The sequence below is a fragment of the Melampsora larici-populina genome (genome assembly GCF_000204055.1).
Source record: "Melampsora larici-populina 98AG31 unplaced genomic scaffold MELLAscaffold_6, whole genome shotgun sequence".
In the NCBI taxonomy this organism is placed as follows: domain Eukaryota; kingdom Fungi; phylum Basidiomycota; class Pucciniomycetes; order Pucciniales; family Melampsoraceae; genus Melampsora; species Melampsora laricis-populina.
Genome location: NW_006768770.1, coordinates 24818 through 44313, shown reverse-complemented (window position 1 = coordinate 44313; position 19496 = coordinate 24818). Strand labels below are relative to the sequence as shown.

Here is a 19496-nt window from a genome sequence, read left to right as displayed (position 1 = left end):
GTAGGGAGTGGCTTCGGGCTGGTATTGAAGTTCTTGGTCGATTTTCAGATGCAATTACTTATGTAGCATCCTATGCTTTGAATTCAAAAAGAAAGACTGCTGTCTCTAACATTTTGGATTACTTTTATATTCAATCCGTTTTCTCTTTGATGGTCATATCTTTTACCTATTTCCTTTTCTTTTAAATGTCTTGTTTTGAATTTCCCGCCGATTACCTTTCAATGTCCATTTTGTTCTTGTCTCTTTTCCTTCCACTGTCTTTGTTTTTTCAACCCTGTTTGGTGCTCGCTCAAAGTCTGATTTTCATTTCTATTCACTCGTTCAACATGTTTTTTTCTCAACTTTTGTTGTCTGTTTTCCTCAATCTTTTTTTTTTTGCTTTCTCCTTTTTCCTTCTACTGTCTCGCTTTTTAAACACTGTCTGCTCTTGCTGAATGTCTCTCTTCAATTTCTATTCACTCGTTCAACACCTTTTCTCAACTTTTGTTAGCAGTCTCTTTGTTTGTCCTAATTTTGGTTTGTTTCTCTTTGTAGCAGACTGTTTATATCTTATTCTTATGTACATTTTGAAAATAAAAAAAAATTGTGAATAAAACACTCGCCCGGCCCGCTGCAATGCCTGAAAATTTCCCTGAGCGGAGCGAGAGCGGAGCGAGAGCGGAGCGAGAGCGGTCTGAACAATCGCCACGCTCCCATTAGTGTGTAGCGCTTGCTTTTTGAAAGCGGATCGAGAGCGATTGTACTTGTAGCGGCTTCTCGCCCCACTACAAAAAAAGTGGCTTAGAGCGACGCGAAGCGGGGCGGTTCAGACGTTGACTCAATGCTTTGAATTTCAGCAAAACTGTGGACATATCTCCGGCCAAAGATATTGTCTTGCGAGTAAAGCTGTTCACAGTCACCAATGCCGGTGCAATCGACTATGTATTGGGTGTATTAAGGGAGGTAAGCATCCGCAAAGCTTTTTCGGAATTCAGCTCCGAAGAAGGAGCACTCAAGAGATCTTTGGTATTGGCAAAGGCCAAGGATTTCCTCAATGTACATAACAGTATCCCTTGTTGTGTGATTTTCCTCGCAGCTCCGGAGGCTCGGATGCTTGCTTCCGATCTTACCATGAGGGTATGTAGTGAAGGCCAGAGGGCGATCCCTTTTTGTAAAAGCATTAAGTGATGCTCAGATGTATGTTATTAGGTACCTTCTTTATGATGTCAATTGCCTCTTCCAAAACTTTGAATGTCCCTATTGTCATACAAGTTGTATGGATCGGTGTGGAAATATCACTCCGCTTTATCCAAAGATTTTCTTTTACAATTGTTTGTTATGATATACTATTTGGACTCAAAATGACCTCGCTCACATGTCAATGTATAAGGCCTTATCAACTCAGTTATCAGGGTTACTTGACACCGGCAGGCACCATTCAATGTTGTCGATTTGACTGCTAGTGGTACTTTGAAAGGCTTTTGTTGATGATACTTTTTGATCAAAGAACACTCGTCGGACGTACTCGATGTGCACAACACAATCAGGAGATGATGCAATACTAGAAATCCACATTACGGATTGCATCTTTGCTTCTATATCCGACCAAAGTTGCCAGCGTGCAAGGGTTTTGATTCACAAAGATTGTAGTTGAAAGAAGCCCAGTTTAACATTGAGGAACAAATCCACAATTCGTATAGCCATGCCAGTGGCAAAAAACTCTAAAGGATGAGCAAACGATGTGGAACAACTCAAAAAAAAAAAAAAAGAAACCCTGTTCAGTTGCAATTGTTCATCAGCCCTCTTTATCAATGATAAAATGCTTTCAAGTTTCAAAGAGAGAAGAGAAGTAAAATCAACTTACGTCTGCTGCATCCACCAACGTACATCTAATTACCTGGGCGATGCCGATAAGGCATAGGCATAGCACTCCCGCCCCACCACTTCTCTTCACTGTTTTGAGGTTATGGTTCGAATCATTAGTAAACTTTGTGTAAATGTGTACAGGAAGGTGAAGAAAGGAAGTACATTTCTTTGGGTTTCGCTTTGTCTCCTTGAACAGATGAGGTACGACGTTCAAGACTGTGGTATTCGGAAAGAAGCATAATTTCAATTTAAATGATCAGTTTGAAATATCTTCCGATGAGATGATAGATCGAGAGGTCTACTTACCTTGAATCTTGAGGCAAGTTACGAGTCATCAATTTATTGTCGTCGGACTCGGGACTGCTATGCTCACCAAACAACAAAATAAGCTAACTGAAGCACAATATGTCTTCAACAAGAAGCAAAACCTACCTCGGATGGGGCATTGCGATTATAGTAGCTGATCAGGCGGGAATCAGACAGATGGTGAAATCAGACAATTGTGATGCTTATAATGAAGCAAAAAAAGTTCAATACGAGAAAAAATCAAATACCTGCAAGTGAAACCATGGCGGCTGATATGATTGAGACTTTCATTTTGTGGATAAGTGAATATAAAGATTTAAGGAAGAACGAAGTTTGTGATATTTGTTCACTTAAATTTAAAGTAACAAGCAGAGAAGTTATGCAAGAGAAAGTCTGGGCTCTTTTTGTATAAGTAGCACAGGGAATGGGAATTCTGCGATGGTGCTCATGGAAAAGTGCTAGGGCCCGTTCGGCTCGATTTCCCAAAAGTTGTCACGCAAAAGCGATTTTTGATTTTGCCCCTTTTTTGAGGGGCAAAATCAAAAACGTGAAACTCGGCTTTTCCATTACCGAACAGTCAACGAAAAAGGTCAACGAAAGATCATTTATTGATTGAACGAGGGGGGCAAAAGCGGCTTTTGACTTCAAAAACAGCCTCAAGGCTGTTTTTGATTTTGAACCAACTTTTGATCAAAAGTGGTTTTTGTTTGTGATATTTGTTCACCTAAATTTAAAATAACAAGCAGAGAAGCTATGCAAGAGAAAGTCTGGGCTCTTTGTGTATAAGTAGTGTAGCTTTTGACCAAAAGTGGCTTTTGGGTTCCAGCCGAACGGGCCCCTACTTTGTCCAATTTTTCCCGCCAAATTGCTCGAGTTTTGCGGGAAAACTCGGACAAACTTTTCGAGAACGACAGTACCTAAAAAGTGAGGTCATCTCACGGGAGCAATACACTAAAAACATGATGGGAACTTCCTGAAACTTCAATACTCTTGCGACATGACCCTGGTCCCTAATAAAAAAGTCTCTCGATGCTTCAACAGCTGTCATTCAACAAGTTGAATCCGCTGTCTTGGAATGAGGGACTCACCCCCAAGGTGACATGTTTTTGGCCTGAGGGGTAACTTGGATTTCTCTTTTCCGTGAGCGCACCAAGGAACATGATCCACCCTTACACCCAGAGATGCGCTGAAGCTCCCTACATATTGTGCAACTCCAATTGTCGCCATTCGCCCTTTGGTTCTTGAGCTACATGAATTTGGATTTTTGTAAATTCACTTGTAGCTTGGCTGAAGTCAAGCGACTTATTCCCATAGCAGTGACTTCGACAAGAAGAGTTCAAGATGTGACTTTACCTTCCAGAAGCTTCATGTTGCATAACTTGTTTATTCAATTCACTGATCCCTTCGAAAGGATTCATTCAAAGATCCGAATTATCAAGATAAATTAAACCATCGACTACGACCGCAAAAAAATCCACGATAGCAACATCAACTACATAAGGATAACAAAAACAGAAGCCCACTTCTTCACTGTGGCAATCTGAACTTGTCTCATTACTCTTGCTCTCATTTAATTTCCCTAATCTCAATCTCTTACACACTTAGTTTCACTTGTCCTGAAGAAGCTCCTTTAAAAGAATCACAAGATGGATACTTTTATAAAGTTTGGTTACACTTCTCATCTTGATCATCACTCATAAAACAATTATGGAAAAATGAAAACATGTGATTTTGTTTTGTTACTCATTAAGGACCAGGCACAGATTTCCTGGTTTGCGCTTGTTATTAGTAGGTAAAAGCACTTCTAGACTGATCTTTGACTTTGAGATCTGCTGATGATATTGGATGATCTCACTTAGAGTGCATGTGACATGCTAGAGCATGTCACACACCTACCTATCCTAACACCATGCCTAAAAAGGAAATGGAAACAACAGTCTAAATCGGGCCAAGGCAACAACAGAAGCCGGCCCAATCATAAACAATGAAGTTCCCTAAACCCTATCATTGACCCATATTCAAACTATATAAGTACGGAACTTTTTCCCAAAAACAAGGAAGAGAATTCATCCTTTACCATAACCACAAAAACCAAGAAATCACTATTTCAGCCTTTAGATTCCAGCACCTACAAACTCCTTTTGAATTACTCTAGAACCTTCTTATCTTTAGAAAACTTCTCTTGTAAAACTTGAATAGTGTTGTTGTTGAAAATCATTTTCTCTATCATTTTCTTATCCTTTTACTCAAAGGTGTTACAAATTGTTTAGTTAGAACTATTCAACTAAAGTCCTTCTCTCCCTTTTCTTTTGATAACACACTTATCAACTAGCACTGAGGTGTGACCTAAGGAATAACCAGGAAAATCTTTTGTATTCACCTTAGAAGGCAGTCCAGGTAATTGTACCTTGATTAGCTTCTGACCGCAGTAACCATCCTGCACCAAAGACAACTCTAGCTAACAACTAGCATTTCTTCTACAGATTTACCAACCCTGGGCCAGCAACGCAGGTGTTGGGTGCTGTGCTGCGCTTGCGCTGCGGGTTTTCTGACCGCACTGCACCACCAAATCAATTTCCAAGTTGCGGCCTGACCGGCTGCACAACAAGATGTGTCAAATTTTGAGTTTTTGGGCCGCAACAGCATATATTGTGTTACTGCCCCAAAAAAATCAAAAATCAACATTTTTTTGGTGCTTTTGCGTTGCACGGCGCCTTGACTGCCGTGCAACCCAGTCAAACATTTTGTTGTTGCAGTGCTTAACGCAACGCACCATCTGCCACTGGGTCTTGTTGCATGTTGCGGAGCAACACACCAAAAAACACGCTTTCTGCAGCGCAGTGCGTTGCTGGCACAGAGTTAGATTTACCACAAAGAATTACAAACTCACCTCAAGTGTCATAACTAAAACTTTAGAACACAAGCAGGATACATTTTGTAATGTACATTCAACCTAAAGTCTTTTCAATCACTGTAGATTAAGACTCTCAGGCTGACAAACAGCCACAAAAACCAACAAAAACTGTTAAAAACCCCACCAAACCCCTCCGATGTAATCCTATGATGTGATTATTGCTAATGAATGACATGATTTAAGCTTTGAAGTCGATCAATTGATGTTTATGAATGATGGACAGATCTTATTATTATGAATACAGGTGATTTTTCCTAATACTTGTAGCTGGAAACCATTTTCAGAATTACAACTTTTTAAAAAGTGCTTGAAATTTTGATTACTATAGCTCATTTTGTAGATCTCATGATGCTGAACATTAATTGGGCTATTAAGAGCTATTTGTGAATCATGATGAAGGAGTTATTGAGCTGTAGAGATTGATAAAACCAGCTTTTTGTCATGTAAATGTTGCTACATGTGTGTATGTAAGCACAAAAGTCAAAATTCACACCAGTCTCTTTAATTCCTTATGACTTTTTCACAAATCCTCTGTTACTATTGGTTTGAATTTTTTACATGATAAAATGAAACATGTTTCTTCAATTGAACTGTCACTCATCCTGATCTGACAGGTTTTTACATATGGCTGAAAACCTTCAATTTCAACAATTTTTGTCCATTTTCACCTCTTTACTCATCTAAAATTGTTTTCTTCTATGTCATAAGAGCACTGTTTATCAATCAATTCATAAGATCATTTCCTTTCATAATAAAACCTTCCTGAACCCTCAAATCAATTAATAAGGAGCGCACTATTTGGCGCCTGGTTTGAAAATACCCAAAGCCCGGTTTGGCTTGATACTTTCCAAGGGTTTTCAAGCCAAAACTCACTAACCGGGCCGCTACACTGACTAACCGGGCATTTACACTGACTAACCGGGCATTTACACTCTTTCACACTCTCAAATTGGGCGGTAGTGTGTTTTAACTGGGCACTACCTTTGAAATTAGACCTGCCATATCCCCTCTCATCACTCGCTTGCTTGCTCACTCTCTCAATTTTACTTGCTGAGCTGACTTGCCTCCAATCTCAAAGCCAGCTCAATGTATTGGACAACCATCCATCAGGTCACCCAACATGAGACATTGTGCAAAGATGGTAAGTTTTGTCTCCACTCCTCCTGTTGATTGATTTTATTTTTTATTTTCTACCTTTGTTCCTTCCTTTGTTCCTTTCTTTGATTGATTTGCTGACAAGCTTCTCTTTTAATCATAGTCATTCTCTACTGTGGAAATCTTTTGTCTTACCCTCAATAATCACACTTTAATCATGCTTTGTCTCACTCTCATTTTACTCTTATTATCTTGTCACTTGCTGGTTATTTATTATTATTCTGTTTGTATGCCTTTCAAGAAAGATGTACATGAAATGAAATACAACCTGAATGAACCAGAATCTTTGTGGGCTCAACATCAAGCAAGAACATTGATTGAGCGGCAAGATTGTTGAACAACGCAAATTGGAAAGCTAGTGAAAAGATAGTGAAAACAAGAGACATGCTTTCTCATTATTTGATTGACAAAAAACATAAGCCCGGTTTGGCAATCTGTCACATTTTGAACCAGGCGGTGAAAAGTTTTGAAATTTCAAAACTGGGCATTGCACGTTTTAACTGGGTGCCAAATAGTGCGCTCCATTGATAATACCCTAAAAACCATTTACCCCCTGATATACGTACATTTTTGACTTTTGTATGGATTTTCTTATCTTTCTTCTTTCTGATCATGATCTTATGATTCAAGTTGAATAAATTTGAAAAAGATTTACAGTCTAACATGTGCAAATGCATACCCACACAGCTGCATAACCCATGATGATGCATAGAAAAATCCTCAATCTTGAGGCTTTTTACTGCCAAATTTGACAACAGAATTGCATAACCTGTCAAAATGCATAGCAAAGGTCTTCCACCCAAATTATGCAATTGCATGGGTTAGACTGTACCCCTCAAAAAAGGATACAATAGATGTCAGGAACCAAGAGGTAAAATAATGAGAGCTCAGAACAGATGAAATTGGTCAGGGTAAGTGTGAGTGGAGAGAGGAATGGGAGAGGAGAGTATGTCAAAGTTATAGAAAACATCTATAGAAAACATCATGCTCACCGGATGATATATGCCCAGTGCAGAGTTCCGAGTGCCTCCATCTGAGAATTAACCCACACCAACACAGGCAGCAGTAAATGACACTCGCAAGTCCGTTCTCCAATGTGGAGTACTCCTCATACAGTTCACATGGGAAGCACATGTACTCTCCTACGGGGCTAATACCCATGCAAAGTGAGTATGAGTTGGGTATAGGCCTAGATGCAACTCAACTCAAGTGATTTGGTTCTACATCACGGGGACCGCGCGGACTGAATATTTTCCCAATGAAGCATCTACCATTCTGTGATGATGCAGGTCAGAAGGGCCGGAACATCATAATCCAATGGGTGGTTTTGCTCGCATTATGCCATTCAATTGATTGCAAAATTGGACACCTTTTTCAGACATATTATAATAGGTGCGAAAACAAGAAACAAAGAGAATACAAGATATCATTACATGTAATAAAACTGCGACAGTAGCTTTTAAGGAGGGGTACTCAGAGATCACGCTTTGGGCTCGTTGATAACAAAGCGTACACCCGGCTTCCGATCGCCTGGGTTTTCTTGCGGTGCCTTCGTCTGAGGTGTCGTGAGTTTCAACTTGAGTAGCGGGTAAGGTTTTTCTAGACTGTATTCAGGCGCGGGATACTGCGAATAGGGTACCTCGTGGACTCTCTAAGCATGGGAAGAACACATCATCAGGATGAATAATTTTTACGTCAACTGTAACAAAAGCTCATTTCCACGCACCTCCCATGCTTTTGCAGTCGATTGGAACAGAGCATTGAGTGTCGGCTGATCAGACACTCGTTCCGTGAAACTGTTCAAATAGTAGTCCTGGGTCAATTTTAACTGAAACGCCCAAGATGGGTGCGGGAAACTTAACTGGTCAATTGATCGACCAAGAAAGGAAAACATCTCTTTACTGTATCTTACACCCATCAGCTGATGTGTTCTCCAGGCCAAGTCACTAAACAAACCCGAACGTTAATAGATGTGATCATGATGCAGGTAGCGTTAGTGAGGTTCAAAAAAGGCTTTCGACGACTTACATATCGTAAGTCGGAATGCAAATATCGAAGGAGGTTCCGTCTCGAACTTTCAATAGTTCTACAAAACTTTGATAGATAAAACACACGTCAAATTACCAGGGGATGGATATGAAGAGTCTGAGGTGATGCAAAAAAAGCATCAACTTACGCTTGGTACCTTGAGACGGCTCGATTGATAGCAAATCCTGAATACGTTATTTGGCTGACAGCCTCAACATCACGTGAACAAGCAGCTTCAGTCCAGCCCAAGTCAACAACAGACTTCGTGAAAGACTCTTGACGCGTCATCTGTAAGACGAAGGTATGTCAGCACGCATCGATCAGCAAGACGATGATAACCACCAGCTTCAAAAAGAACTCAACCGCCACGATCAGGTCCGTAGAGAATGGTTCGGGGACACTGTAGGCGCTCAGCATCTGATTCACTCCATCGGTTGACGAGATCCTAAGGTGGAAGGAGTTAGTGGGTATGCTATGACCTCATAAGAGATTGCGAATCGAGATACAGACTTCGGGACAGCAGTGAGTACTTTGATGGTTTGTATTGCAGCTTGGGGATCATGTAAACGTTGCTTAACGGACGACGGAGCTATTGAGGCGAGGATGCGCGTAACAAGGAGGTTGAAAGTTGCAGCGTGCTGCTTATCTTCCAGGGTCTTGGTGGTAGTGAGCGTCCCGCTACACAAAGCCATCAAAGGTTATTCAGCATTACTTTTGCGGAAAACTGAGAGGAGTGATAAAGACACGTACGCCAGCGATGCAGAGTCCGAGGGTGGTGAAGAGGACAAGGATTGTATGTCATAGAGAAGCCTGTGGGCAGCTAAGTCTGACTTTGTTCCTTTCCACCCACAATCTTCACACTGCAGTCTACAGTTGTAGCTCTCCGCCCATCCAGTCTGAGTTGCATTTGTAAAGGCTGATGTTTGGAGAAACCAGCCATGAAGCTCAACGTGAGCGGATATTGAAGTGGCGATAGTTATAAGGAACGACAGTGGGGGTGAAGATGTGTTGTTATAAATCAGTTTCAGCAAGTTTCATGAGTCTAGGCTAGCAAGAAGTCCGTAAAATGTATTAGAAGAAAGCCAAACTGAAGGTAAGTGACGCACGAGAGTTGATAGCCGATTTACATATCGGACAAAGGAAAGTGCGCAAGGATGGATTGTTGAAGAATCCATTCGGACAATAGTTGGTGTTAGTACTTTCGAACCAGTTGGTAATCGCCTGATGGGGAATGGCCACTCGCAGTGGATCTGCCTTCTGGCGTGGCCGTAAGTACTGGTTGGCCTACATACATGTGTCACGGTTAATGACGTTGTCTGAATCAATGCGCAAGATCATTCATAGGCTTACAGCAAGGGCGAGAGGGAACTCGATGGTATGAAGGACCGGATAAAGTCTTCGAGAATCCTCATAGTAAGCTCTGAAAGTGACGCCCCCCAACCACAAAGCAAAATGAGACAATCGATATCACTTGAAGTCAAACAAGCAAGTTGAAACCGCGCTCACCGCGATGTCAAACAATAGGCGTGCCAGACCATCAACACATCAAGCGGAGGGAGCGTCTCTACATCGAAGGGTTCAGGAGTCAATCTGGCGACCCAAAGCTCGAATCGGAAGAGAGCCATGTGTAGAAACTCCGGCTCAGGTCGAAGTTCGCGAAGATGATGAAACGCGTTGAGAAGGGTGAGATGAGCTAAGAGCTCTGCATTGGTGACCCAGAGCGCTCGTGGTGGTTCGGTAGGCAGCATAGGCTTTAGATTTTGCTTGGATGTAGTGTGAGCTGAAGAGTCAAGGGATAGAGAAACTAGTGGTATGTATATTCACCTCGGAAGAGAGGGAGAGGGAAGAGGTTACATTTAAGTTGTTTAGACTAGATCTGAAATCAGTTATTTGTTTTGCAACGTTTTGCACAAAGTTTTGCATCGGTGGATAAAATGTACAAGATGTGTCATAGGAACGACGCAGGTGAGATACTTTTGGATGGCCTACATTTCAAAAGGTTTCTTAGTGAGGGGCTTCGTGAGAACCACGCAGGACACATGCGCGCAGCAAGCTGATTATCAAATTTCACTTCATGGGAAGCGAAGCCGCACACACCGCCATACCTGTTCTCACTGCAATCACCAATGAATATGACGAAAAATGAAATTGGCAACAAAAGGTGAAGAGAGTGATGAAGTTGAAAGCTTAAATGAGGCGCACCGAGCCCAGATCCTCGCGCGTGGTTAGCAGGGGTTCCACTTTAGGAGTAGTTTTTGACTTTGAGATTGGCGAAGATCAGCGTAAAAATTACGCCTCGTGCTTATGAGGTTCAGCTTGGGAATTAGTCAAGTTTGGATATTTATCACCTCACAAAGTTCATGATGCCAATAAGCAAAGTTGACACGAAGTGCGATTGAAATCCCTCTGAGATGGGCAAAATCTTGGATATTAGACAGGGATGATATCAAATACCTTGTTTTAATCCTCAGCCGTAGGCTATCAGGCACTACATTGTGCTCCGCTCCGGTAAAAACCCCTTTGGGGAAAAGGAAACGTGCTGGCTGGTTAAAACCTAGTCAGCTTAACTAAGCCCTTCGCGCGTCGCAGAATTGGCTCGCGTTTTTTGGTGAAGGAACTCCACATTTTGAGTACCATTATGTAATTTGTTTGACTAACATATTTGCTTCATCTGACCGCAAAAATTGTTAAAGTGTTACAGCTGATTTGAGAATGTGAAAAGTGCATCATGATGCAAAACTTGGTTCTCTTCTTGACCAAGATTTGTTTCTCTCCTCATTTTGAGAATACAAAGAATACAAAACCTGTAAGAACACTTTTTGGTTGGTTTTGACCACTGCGGCAACACAGATTTTTGTAGAAGGAAATCAATCATTCTCAAATTGGCTGTAGCATGTCATTTACAAAACCTTGTACCACTGGCAACAGCAACTCAAGTCTGTGACACTTGTGAGAGAGGTGGCCAGAATTGATTCTTACAGGTCAACCTTTGACAGCTCAGGATGTCCATTCTTCATCCTCCCCAAGGACATTGCACGGTAAACTTGACAAAGTCCCACGCTTGTGCATCCTTGTGAGGCGTCGAGCAAGGGACTTACGCCAAATGTGTACACTCCAAAACCTCAGAGATTTGGGTTTGGCAGGGAGCTTGCCTTATACCTTTTTCCACACCAAGGATTTGGGCATAGTCCAAAGGAAAAAGTTGAGCGCCTGCCTCTTCCGCATAATGTACATATTTTTTTCCCAAGGAAAGTGCTTCCCTCTTGCCTAAAATGCGCATATTGGCTCTTAACAGAGGATTACACATGTAACCTCTCTCTCGAGTCCAAATTTGCTGCTAAGACCCAATCTTTGAAGCACATTTGTGGTAAGAAGGGATTACCTTCCTCGAGAAAAAAATTGTAGTCTCAGTGCAAGATATCAGCGCACAAGTTCTCTCTTTGGACTATATCCAAATCCTTGGGGTAGTCTGGGCATTAGGACTTGGAGCACGCTCCCTGCCCACCCAAATCTCTGAGGTTTTGGAGCGTACACAGTTGGCGTAATTCAGTTGCTAAACGCCTTGCGAGGATGCATGAGCGTGGGACTTTGTTAAGTTTAATTGCACAGGTGTCATGTGGTGGGCGCAATATTTCAAAAAAGGTGTGCCCGGTTGCACCCAAGAGGGGTTGGGCACGCCCACTATTTGGCTGGGGGCACAAGAGGGCACAAGAGGCGCAAAGAAAAACAATAAAATCACATCCACTTGATATACACCAATCATAATTGTACAAGATTTACATTTACAAGCATCATCATTTGCAACTGATATTTGTTCATCAACAGCAAGCTCAGGTTGGAACTGCAAAGTTTCACAAGAGTTACAATCTGTGTTATTGCAGACATTATGGGTTGGTCAAACATTTACGGGATACAAAGTACAAGTCCGGGCACATGCCCAGAAGTCCAGATTTTATTTTTGGCTGTGAATTTAGAATCTGGACTTCCGGGCACGTGTCTGGGCATGTCTGCAACTTTGACCCCTTGGTCAGCCAAAAAACATGGAAAACAAGAACAGTATCTTGAATTTTTGAAAAAGAAAACTTGAAGTTTCCTTGAATTGACACATGGCCCTGGAGTTTGTTCAACTACCAAGTTATCAAGCTATCATGACTAGAAGACCAGACATCAACCAAGCTTTGTTTCAGCAAATATCATTACTGAACGAAACAGACTCCCTCCCACTATCATGCATTTTGAAACAAACTGCAACTCTCAAAGCATGAAGTAAGACTTTTTGTTGTTGCTCAATGAGGGCTGTTTGAAAACTATCAGTTTCAAAACAATCAGCTCAAAAAACAATCATTTGAAGAACAATCAAGTTCCAAACAATCAATTCAAAAAGAAAAGGATTGAAAACAGCCAATTTGAAAACAGAGCAGAAAAAGGGAGGTGTTGTGTCAAACTCTGGTTTTTGGGAGTGGTGGGTTGATGCATAGCTCAGTAACAGTCCAGTAATTTGCCAATACCAATTTGGTAGAGGTCCATTAAATTCACTGGACTCCTATCAATTTTGGGATTGATTCTCTATGTACCAATCGGTACTTTGGAAACAATTGCAGATTTTGAAGCTTGATATGGTAAATTTCAGTAAAATTTACCATACCAAGGTCATTTACCAAGAGAAAAGTGTATGCTCTCAACCAAGTCCCTCAATGCTGAGACAGCTGTCATTCAAGCAAGTTGAATGCACATGTTTCAGCATGAGGGACAGTGACTTACATCTAGACTCAACATTTTGGCTTGAGGGGTAAGGATTCCTTTGCAGAGGCAATCTGCATTTCCCCATTTCTGTGAGCTCACCAAGGATCTTTTTACTGCGCATCATGGGCATACGTGCTGCCATTTGTTTCAAAATGTAGAGCTTGAATGATCAAAATTACTTGGTTGTGTGCTGAGCTACATATTGTTTTAATTTGACATTTTCACATGTAGCTCACATTTAGCTCTGTGGTTTATAGGAATAAGTCCCCAACTTATCAGAGCTACATGTGAGCTACGTGTGAAAATCACAAAGTAGCATACACTGCAAATATAATGTGTTTCTCCACGGTGAAAAATGATTACATTTAATTCAAAAAATGATTGAAAGTGCATTAAATCTACATTAAATCTGCATTTTTCTGCATTATATCTGCATTATTAATTATCTTGTGCATTAAGTGCAATCATTTTTCACTGTGGAGAAACACATTATATTTGCAGTGATAGTATGTATCTCAGTGAGCAACCAGGTAATCTCAACAATTCCACTTGTAAATTTTGAAGAGGGGGTCAGCGCATATCCCCATGAAGTGTTGTAAAAGATTCCTTGGTGAGATCATGCAAAAGTACAAATCAAGATTTCATCCGCAATGAAATCCCTAGGCCTCAGGCCAATAACACAAAATTAGATGTAAGTCCCTCATGCTGAGACATGCAGATTTGACTTGCTTGACAGACAGATGTCTCAGCATTGAGGGACTTGGTTAAGTTACTCCTTGCAATGTCTTTTGGCTTCTTCCTGTCAAAGATTTGAGTCCACTATACACACAAGAGGGAATCCTGGGAAATGTTCCATAGCTGGCTCATTATCAGGCCTTGACAGAGGTCTGAGATTGAAAGAAAATTGTGTTGCAGGGCTTCTCACAACAGAGGAACTTGTGGGTTGCAAGTAGTCTGCTTGAAATTTCTCCTCCTTCTCCCCCTTCACAAAATTTGGACATGATTGTTTTTCTTTTTTTCTCCTACATATTTCACACCATCATACTCACTTGTTGCTTTTTGTTAATCTGCACTTCCTTGAACCGGGTTTTTGCTTAAAGTATACTCCTGAATCTCCTTTGAAAAACTTGTGGAGGGACAAGAAGACCCAAATCACATTGTACAAAGTGCATGAAGTGTTCTTCATCATTTTTATACTGAGAAGATGAACAAGTTTCCCTATCAAGTCAGTCTCAGCTTGCTTCCTTTTTTTGTTATTGTTATTGTTTTTTGTTTTGCTTTTGTTCCCCGTCTTTTTATCTTTGGTTTATAACATTGAATGAGATCTCAAAGTTATACTTGCTTGAAACAACTCTTCAATCCGGCCGTATTACCCCAAACCAAGAACTACAGATGCTCTACGGTGCAGCACGTTCCCTGCACCCAGAAACCAATTGGAATGGTTATAGCAGAGCACGGTTTTAGTGGGGCAATTGCAAGTCTTTCCGTGCTCTCAAGTTTGGCAAGATGTATCCAGCAAGCCAATCTGAAAGATGCTAAAAGCTATCAAGAGACAAATATCAGAACATGCCTCTTTTGACAGTGGTTGATACTCTACCTCCAACACACGAACACAGTACAGCGCGCTGCAGCACCACAGCTTCATGACAATGATATTGCAGTGCAGTTGTAGTGAACAAACACTGGAGTGCGAAGATGGTGCAGCTAAAAAAATTTCTGGGAGCCTCTGGTTGCAGTCAATTGCAGTCCAATCATAAAAAAACACAAAAAAATGAAACAAGATGGAACTCAAGAAAAATTTATCAAGTTGACATCAAGTGAGGTAACAGGATTGAAAGGTAAACATAAATAAATGAAGTTGTACATATGATCAAAATCAAACACCTACCAGTTATGCCCAATGCAGTGTTGCAGGGTACCACCTGTAGTTTCCTCCTGCAATTGTGGTCTGTTGAAACCACAGGGACAGCTCGGGCCACTTTTACTGCAGGATGACCACAGCGCCTTCACAGTCCCCAACGGGGTGGTTTGCATGTTCCTACCTCACATGAACAATTGAGTTCAAACATGACTAATTCCTCTGATTTATCCCTGGATGTTTGTTTTAATGTTCATGTCTCATGGTTTGCTTTCTCCTTGGTCATTTATGCATATACTTATTTCTGTATTCCTATCAATTTGCATCATAGAACCATGTCAGTGAATTGAAGACTCCACCCCACTCTGAAACCAAAGATCATATGTGGTTGAGCGCAAGAGGTGTGGGTTGGTCTCATGAGCAGAGCACACTGTGTCCTTGTGGCAGTTGCCCAACAACAAGCGCACACGGAATGCCTTTGAGGCACAAAGGCGACTCGTGTGCGCTTGTTGACGAGCAAACACCACACGGACATGGTGGCAAGAGTGGGTCTCAGATGTAGTGGGATTGTGCTCCGTTACAAAAAAAAAGAAAAAAGTGGATTGATGTCAGCCATGAGGAGTATTTCACATTACTCCCATTGCCAGCCAATGGCTTTAGTTTGGAAGAACCCACCAGGAAAACAACAACCAAGCTGAAAGGAGCCAAGACCCCATTGCCAAGAAGAAATATTGATATGGCACAAGGAGCATTTTTGCTGGTTTCAGCTTACCACAAATGAACCCTTATGACCACATACACACACCCCCAGCAAAAGGTAATTTTCCCAAGGGAAAAATGATTACAATTAATGCCTTTTTAATCAAAAATGCTCATTTAATGCTGAATAATGCTGATTCAATGCTGATTTAACGCTGATCAAATGCATTTTCAATCATTTTTTGCTCTAAATGTATTCATTTTTTACTTGAGAAAATTACTTTATGCTGGTAGTGAAAAAGACCCTGATGCACTATATAAGGAATACATACACATGTCGAGGCAACATTAACAAATATATAAGCGACATTATTTTCCTTCCAAGAACGGAAAATACCTTTTTACGAACCAACGACTTTACTTTTAGAAATCAAACTCTATAACTTTTTACCAAAAGACCAGCTCATACTTTTAACTTAGATTGTATCTAATTCATTGATCCTACCTTTGTTACTTGACTCTTACTGTTTTTTATAACTGTAATTATTGTGTATCTTTTTGCTAAAGAATGTTGTTATTGATCTAAAGATCCAGAGATCTATTTAAATTTCATCTTATTGTCCAAGATTTTTGAAGATTGTTATTGATGTCTCTTTATCAATATGTAGAAACTAGACTGTTGCATTGAATTGTAAACCTGAGACAGGAGTACTCTTGTACCTACCTCAGAGGACCCTGAAGGAACAGACCTTTCAGTGAGTATCAGGCAGTGGGACACATTCCACACCTAAGACAAAATGGAGTTGCCAGCTCCTGTTACATAAAGGCTTGAATTTACCTCAGTGACTCTGTAACAAAGCCAATAAAGAAGCATCAAGCACACAATCATTCAGCTATGATTCTCTTAAAGCCACCGGTTTCAAGGCTCAGGCTGACAATTGAAGTGGAGCACTTCAGGTGTTGGTAGCACAACACATGCCGGAGATAAAGAACTTCAATACACTTGATGATTGTATCCACAGACCCCAGCTACTATTCACTGGCAGGCCAGAGACTACCACAACTCCAGGAAGTTTCCAAAGTAATTTCAAGCAAATTTCAAGCAAATTTCAAGCAAATTTCAAAAGAACTTAAGATGATGCCTGCAACCATCTGGACAGTTCTCCATCCCAAAACAAATATGGCAATGTTTCATTTTTAGAATAACATTACTGGTCCAGAAAAATGTAACAATCTTTGATATCTTCAGTAGATTTGTTCTTGTAAACCAGGTTTATGCCCATACACTACAAGAAAGATAATATTTTCTGCACGGAAAAGAAAAGTCTAGACATAGAAAAATATTGAGATCTCAGGAGGAGAGCAAAAAATACAAAAAAATATGCACCCTGTTGCCTGCTATCAGAGCTTTGATCCAATTATTTTTTGGTATTTTTAGAGTCTCTTTTGATGAATGTACTAACAATAAACCTTCAATTTCCTCAAATTAAAACCTGTAACAAATGCAGAGATTTGGCTCATGAAGATCAAATGGACAATTTGATTTCTAAGAAACCACATAACTTTTGCATTTGGGCACGAAAACCCTCGATTTTAAGTTCATTAGAAAGCTGAACATATACTCCAGAGCTTCATTGAGAGTGAAAATCTGTAGCTAGTCTGGTAAAGGTGTTATGAAGACATATGTGTAAATTGTTTCAAACATCTATAACTTCTGTAACTCAACAGCCAGAGCTTGTAGTCCATAACAAAGTTTGTCCAGAATGCATTCAGCTTTCTAATGAGTTAATGATCAAGTCCTTTGGACCGGAATTAAAAAAGTTATGAGTTTTCTCAGAAATAAGAATGTCCATTTGATTCTCATGAGCCAAATTTCAGCCTTTGTTACAGGTTGTAATTTGATGAAAATGAAGGTTTATTGTTAGTACATTCATCAAAAGAGACTCTAAAAATACCAAAAAATACCTGAATTAAAGCTCTGATAGCAGGCAACAAGGTGCATATTTTTTTGTATTTTTTGCTCTCCTCCTGAGATCTCAATATTTTTCTATGTCGAGACTTTTCTTTTCCATGCAGAAAATATTATCTTTCTTGTAGTGATACATGTTAGAAAAGTTAGAAAAGATCTCCCAACAAGGCTTGTGATTTTTGTCTCTAGCCTCACTTGTTTTGGTACACCAATGTGCAATGACTGGCGGATCCCAGTAGTAATATGTACACCTCCATACAGAATCTGAGTGCCAAGATACGTCATTTTTGAATTTCTTTTAGAAAAACATAAATATTCCAATACACTCCAAAAGAATTGCCAAAAATTCTCTCCTATGTTGATTTTTTTCCCCTGTAAACCTTGTTTATCCACATTCACAGATGCACAATGTCTGGTGTATCCCAACCATACAATCTACACCCCTGCACAAAGCTGTGATGTGGGTATATTGGGGTCATGTGTCCTAGCCCCAAGTATCAATGTGTGATGACACATCTAGGCTCGAGGCTAGAACACAAAACCAAGATATCTCCCCACCACAGCTTCATGCAGGGGTCACAGGGGGAAAAATAAAAGCTCACATAGATGTGAGCAGAGGGTACCTTCCTGATAACTCCAAAAAATTTTCAATTTCCTTCAGATTCTTTCAATTCACCATTTTGGTGGTGCCAATGTGCTCAGCCTGTAATACTTAGGTATTGCTTGAGTTTGCTAAAGCATGCTCATCTTAATCTTGGGTGAGCCTTTCTTGAGCATGGATGAGTGCTCAGGACCCAGCTGACACATCACTGTATACTCAGAATCAGCTTCAGAAGGGTCCAAAGGATGTCACTGAGTATTGGCTGAGGGGCCACTCAGCTAGTCCTAAGTGGCATTCCTGGGATTGGTATCAGAAGTATCCAAAGGATGTCACTCAGTATTGGCTGAGGGGATGCTCAGTTCAGTGCAGCTGCTCAGCTAGTCCTCAGTGGCATTCCTGGGATCAGAAGTATCCAAATGATGTCACTGAGTATTGGCTGAGGGGCTGCTCAGTTCAGCACAGCTGCTCACCTAGTCCTCAGTGGCATTCCTGGGATCAGAAGTATTCAAAGGATGTCACCGAGTATTGGCTGAGGGGCTGCTCAGTTCAGCACAGCTGCTCACCTAGTCCTCAGTGGCATTCCTGGGATCAGAAGCATCCAAAGGGATGGTTCCCATTGTGTTTTTCACGTTTGGTTGGGTCTCTCACTGCTCAATCACATTTGGTCACTTGACTGTGCAGGCTGAGCATTGGAGGGCCCAACATGACCTGAGCAGATGAGCTAGCCCTCCCTCAGGCTTCTTGGCTAGGGGATAAAGCCTGAGGAAGGCCTAACCCATCTGCTCAGGCCATGCTGACCATTTGATCAGATGATGAGCTGAAAGAAAACTGGAGGAAAATTGGAAGAAAATTGGAAACAAACTGGAAACAATCTTGGAGAAACCTCCAAACTTTATCTGCTCACATCTATGAGAGCTTCTATTTTTCCCCCTGTGGGTGTGGATAGTACCGTCAGGATACTCCAGAAATTGTGCATATTTCTACATGAATAAACAAGGTTTACAGAGAAAATTCTTCAAGATAGTAGAGGATATTTGGCTGATGTTTTTGGACTGTATCTGAATATTCTTGCAAGTGTTTCTCAAAGAAAATTGAAAAAGCCATATCTTGGCACTCGTGTTCTGTGAGATGTACATATTACTACCGGGATCCAAAAGTCATTGCACATCTGTCTATGCAAATAAGTGAGGCTTGGCCAAAAATCACAAGCCTTGATGGGAGATTGTTTTGAAGAAATTCTGTATCACAATATCAAGCTGCATACTCTACGGGATCCTGCTAGAGTCACCTGCAGCATGCAGCTGCCTGCCGTCTTCCAACCACTTGATGGTTAGGATCGCCTTCCTTCTTCTCTTTTTTTCTTCTTTTTTTTTCTTTT

At 40.9% G+C, this 19496-nt stretch overlaps 2 protein-coding genes across 2 annotated transcripts; both read right to left on the bottom strand.

Annotated features, from left to right (window-relative positions):
- Positions 1–1551: 1551 nt before the first annotated feature.
- On the bottom strand, positions 1552–2501 carry MELLADRAFT_55107 (uncharacterized protein; the record flags this gene model as incomplete). Its single annotated transcript, XM_007406262.1, has 6 exons — positions 1552–1747; positions 1837–1932; positions 2008–2061; positions 2152–2208; positions 2278–2305; positions 2400–2501. The coding sequence occupies 5 exons, from the start codon at positions 2440–2442 to the stop codon at positions 1869–1871; spliced, it is 246 nt and encodes an 81-aa protein (XP_007406324.1).
- Positions 2502–7700: 5199 nt separating this feature from the next.
- Positions 7701–9996, bottom strand: MELLADRAFT_94344 (uncharacterized protein; the record flags this gene model as incomplete). Its single annotated transcript, XM_007406261.1, has 10 exons — positions 7701–7871; positions 7947–8166; positions 8249–8314; positions 8397–8536; positions 8612–8693; positions 8759–8926; positions 8999–9164; positions 9355–9532; positions 9599–9668; positions 9755–9996. 10 exons carry the CDS (start codon positions 9994–9996, stop codon positions 7701–7703), a joined length of 1503 nt encoding a protein of 500 aa, XP_007406323.1.
- Positions 9997–19496: the final 9500 nt, after the last annotated feature.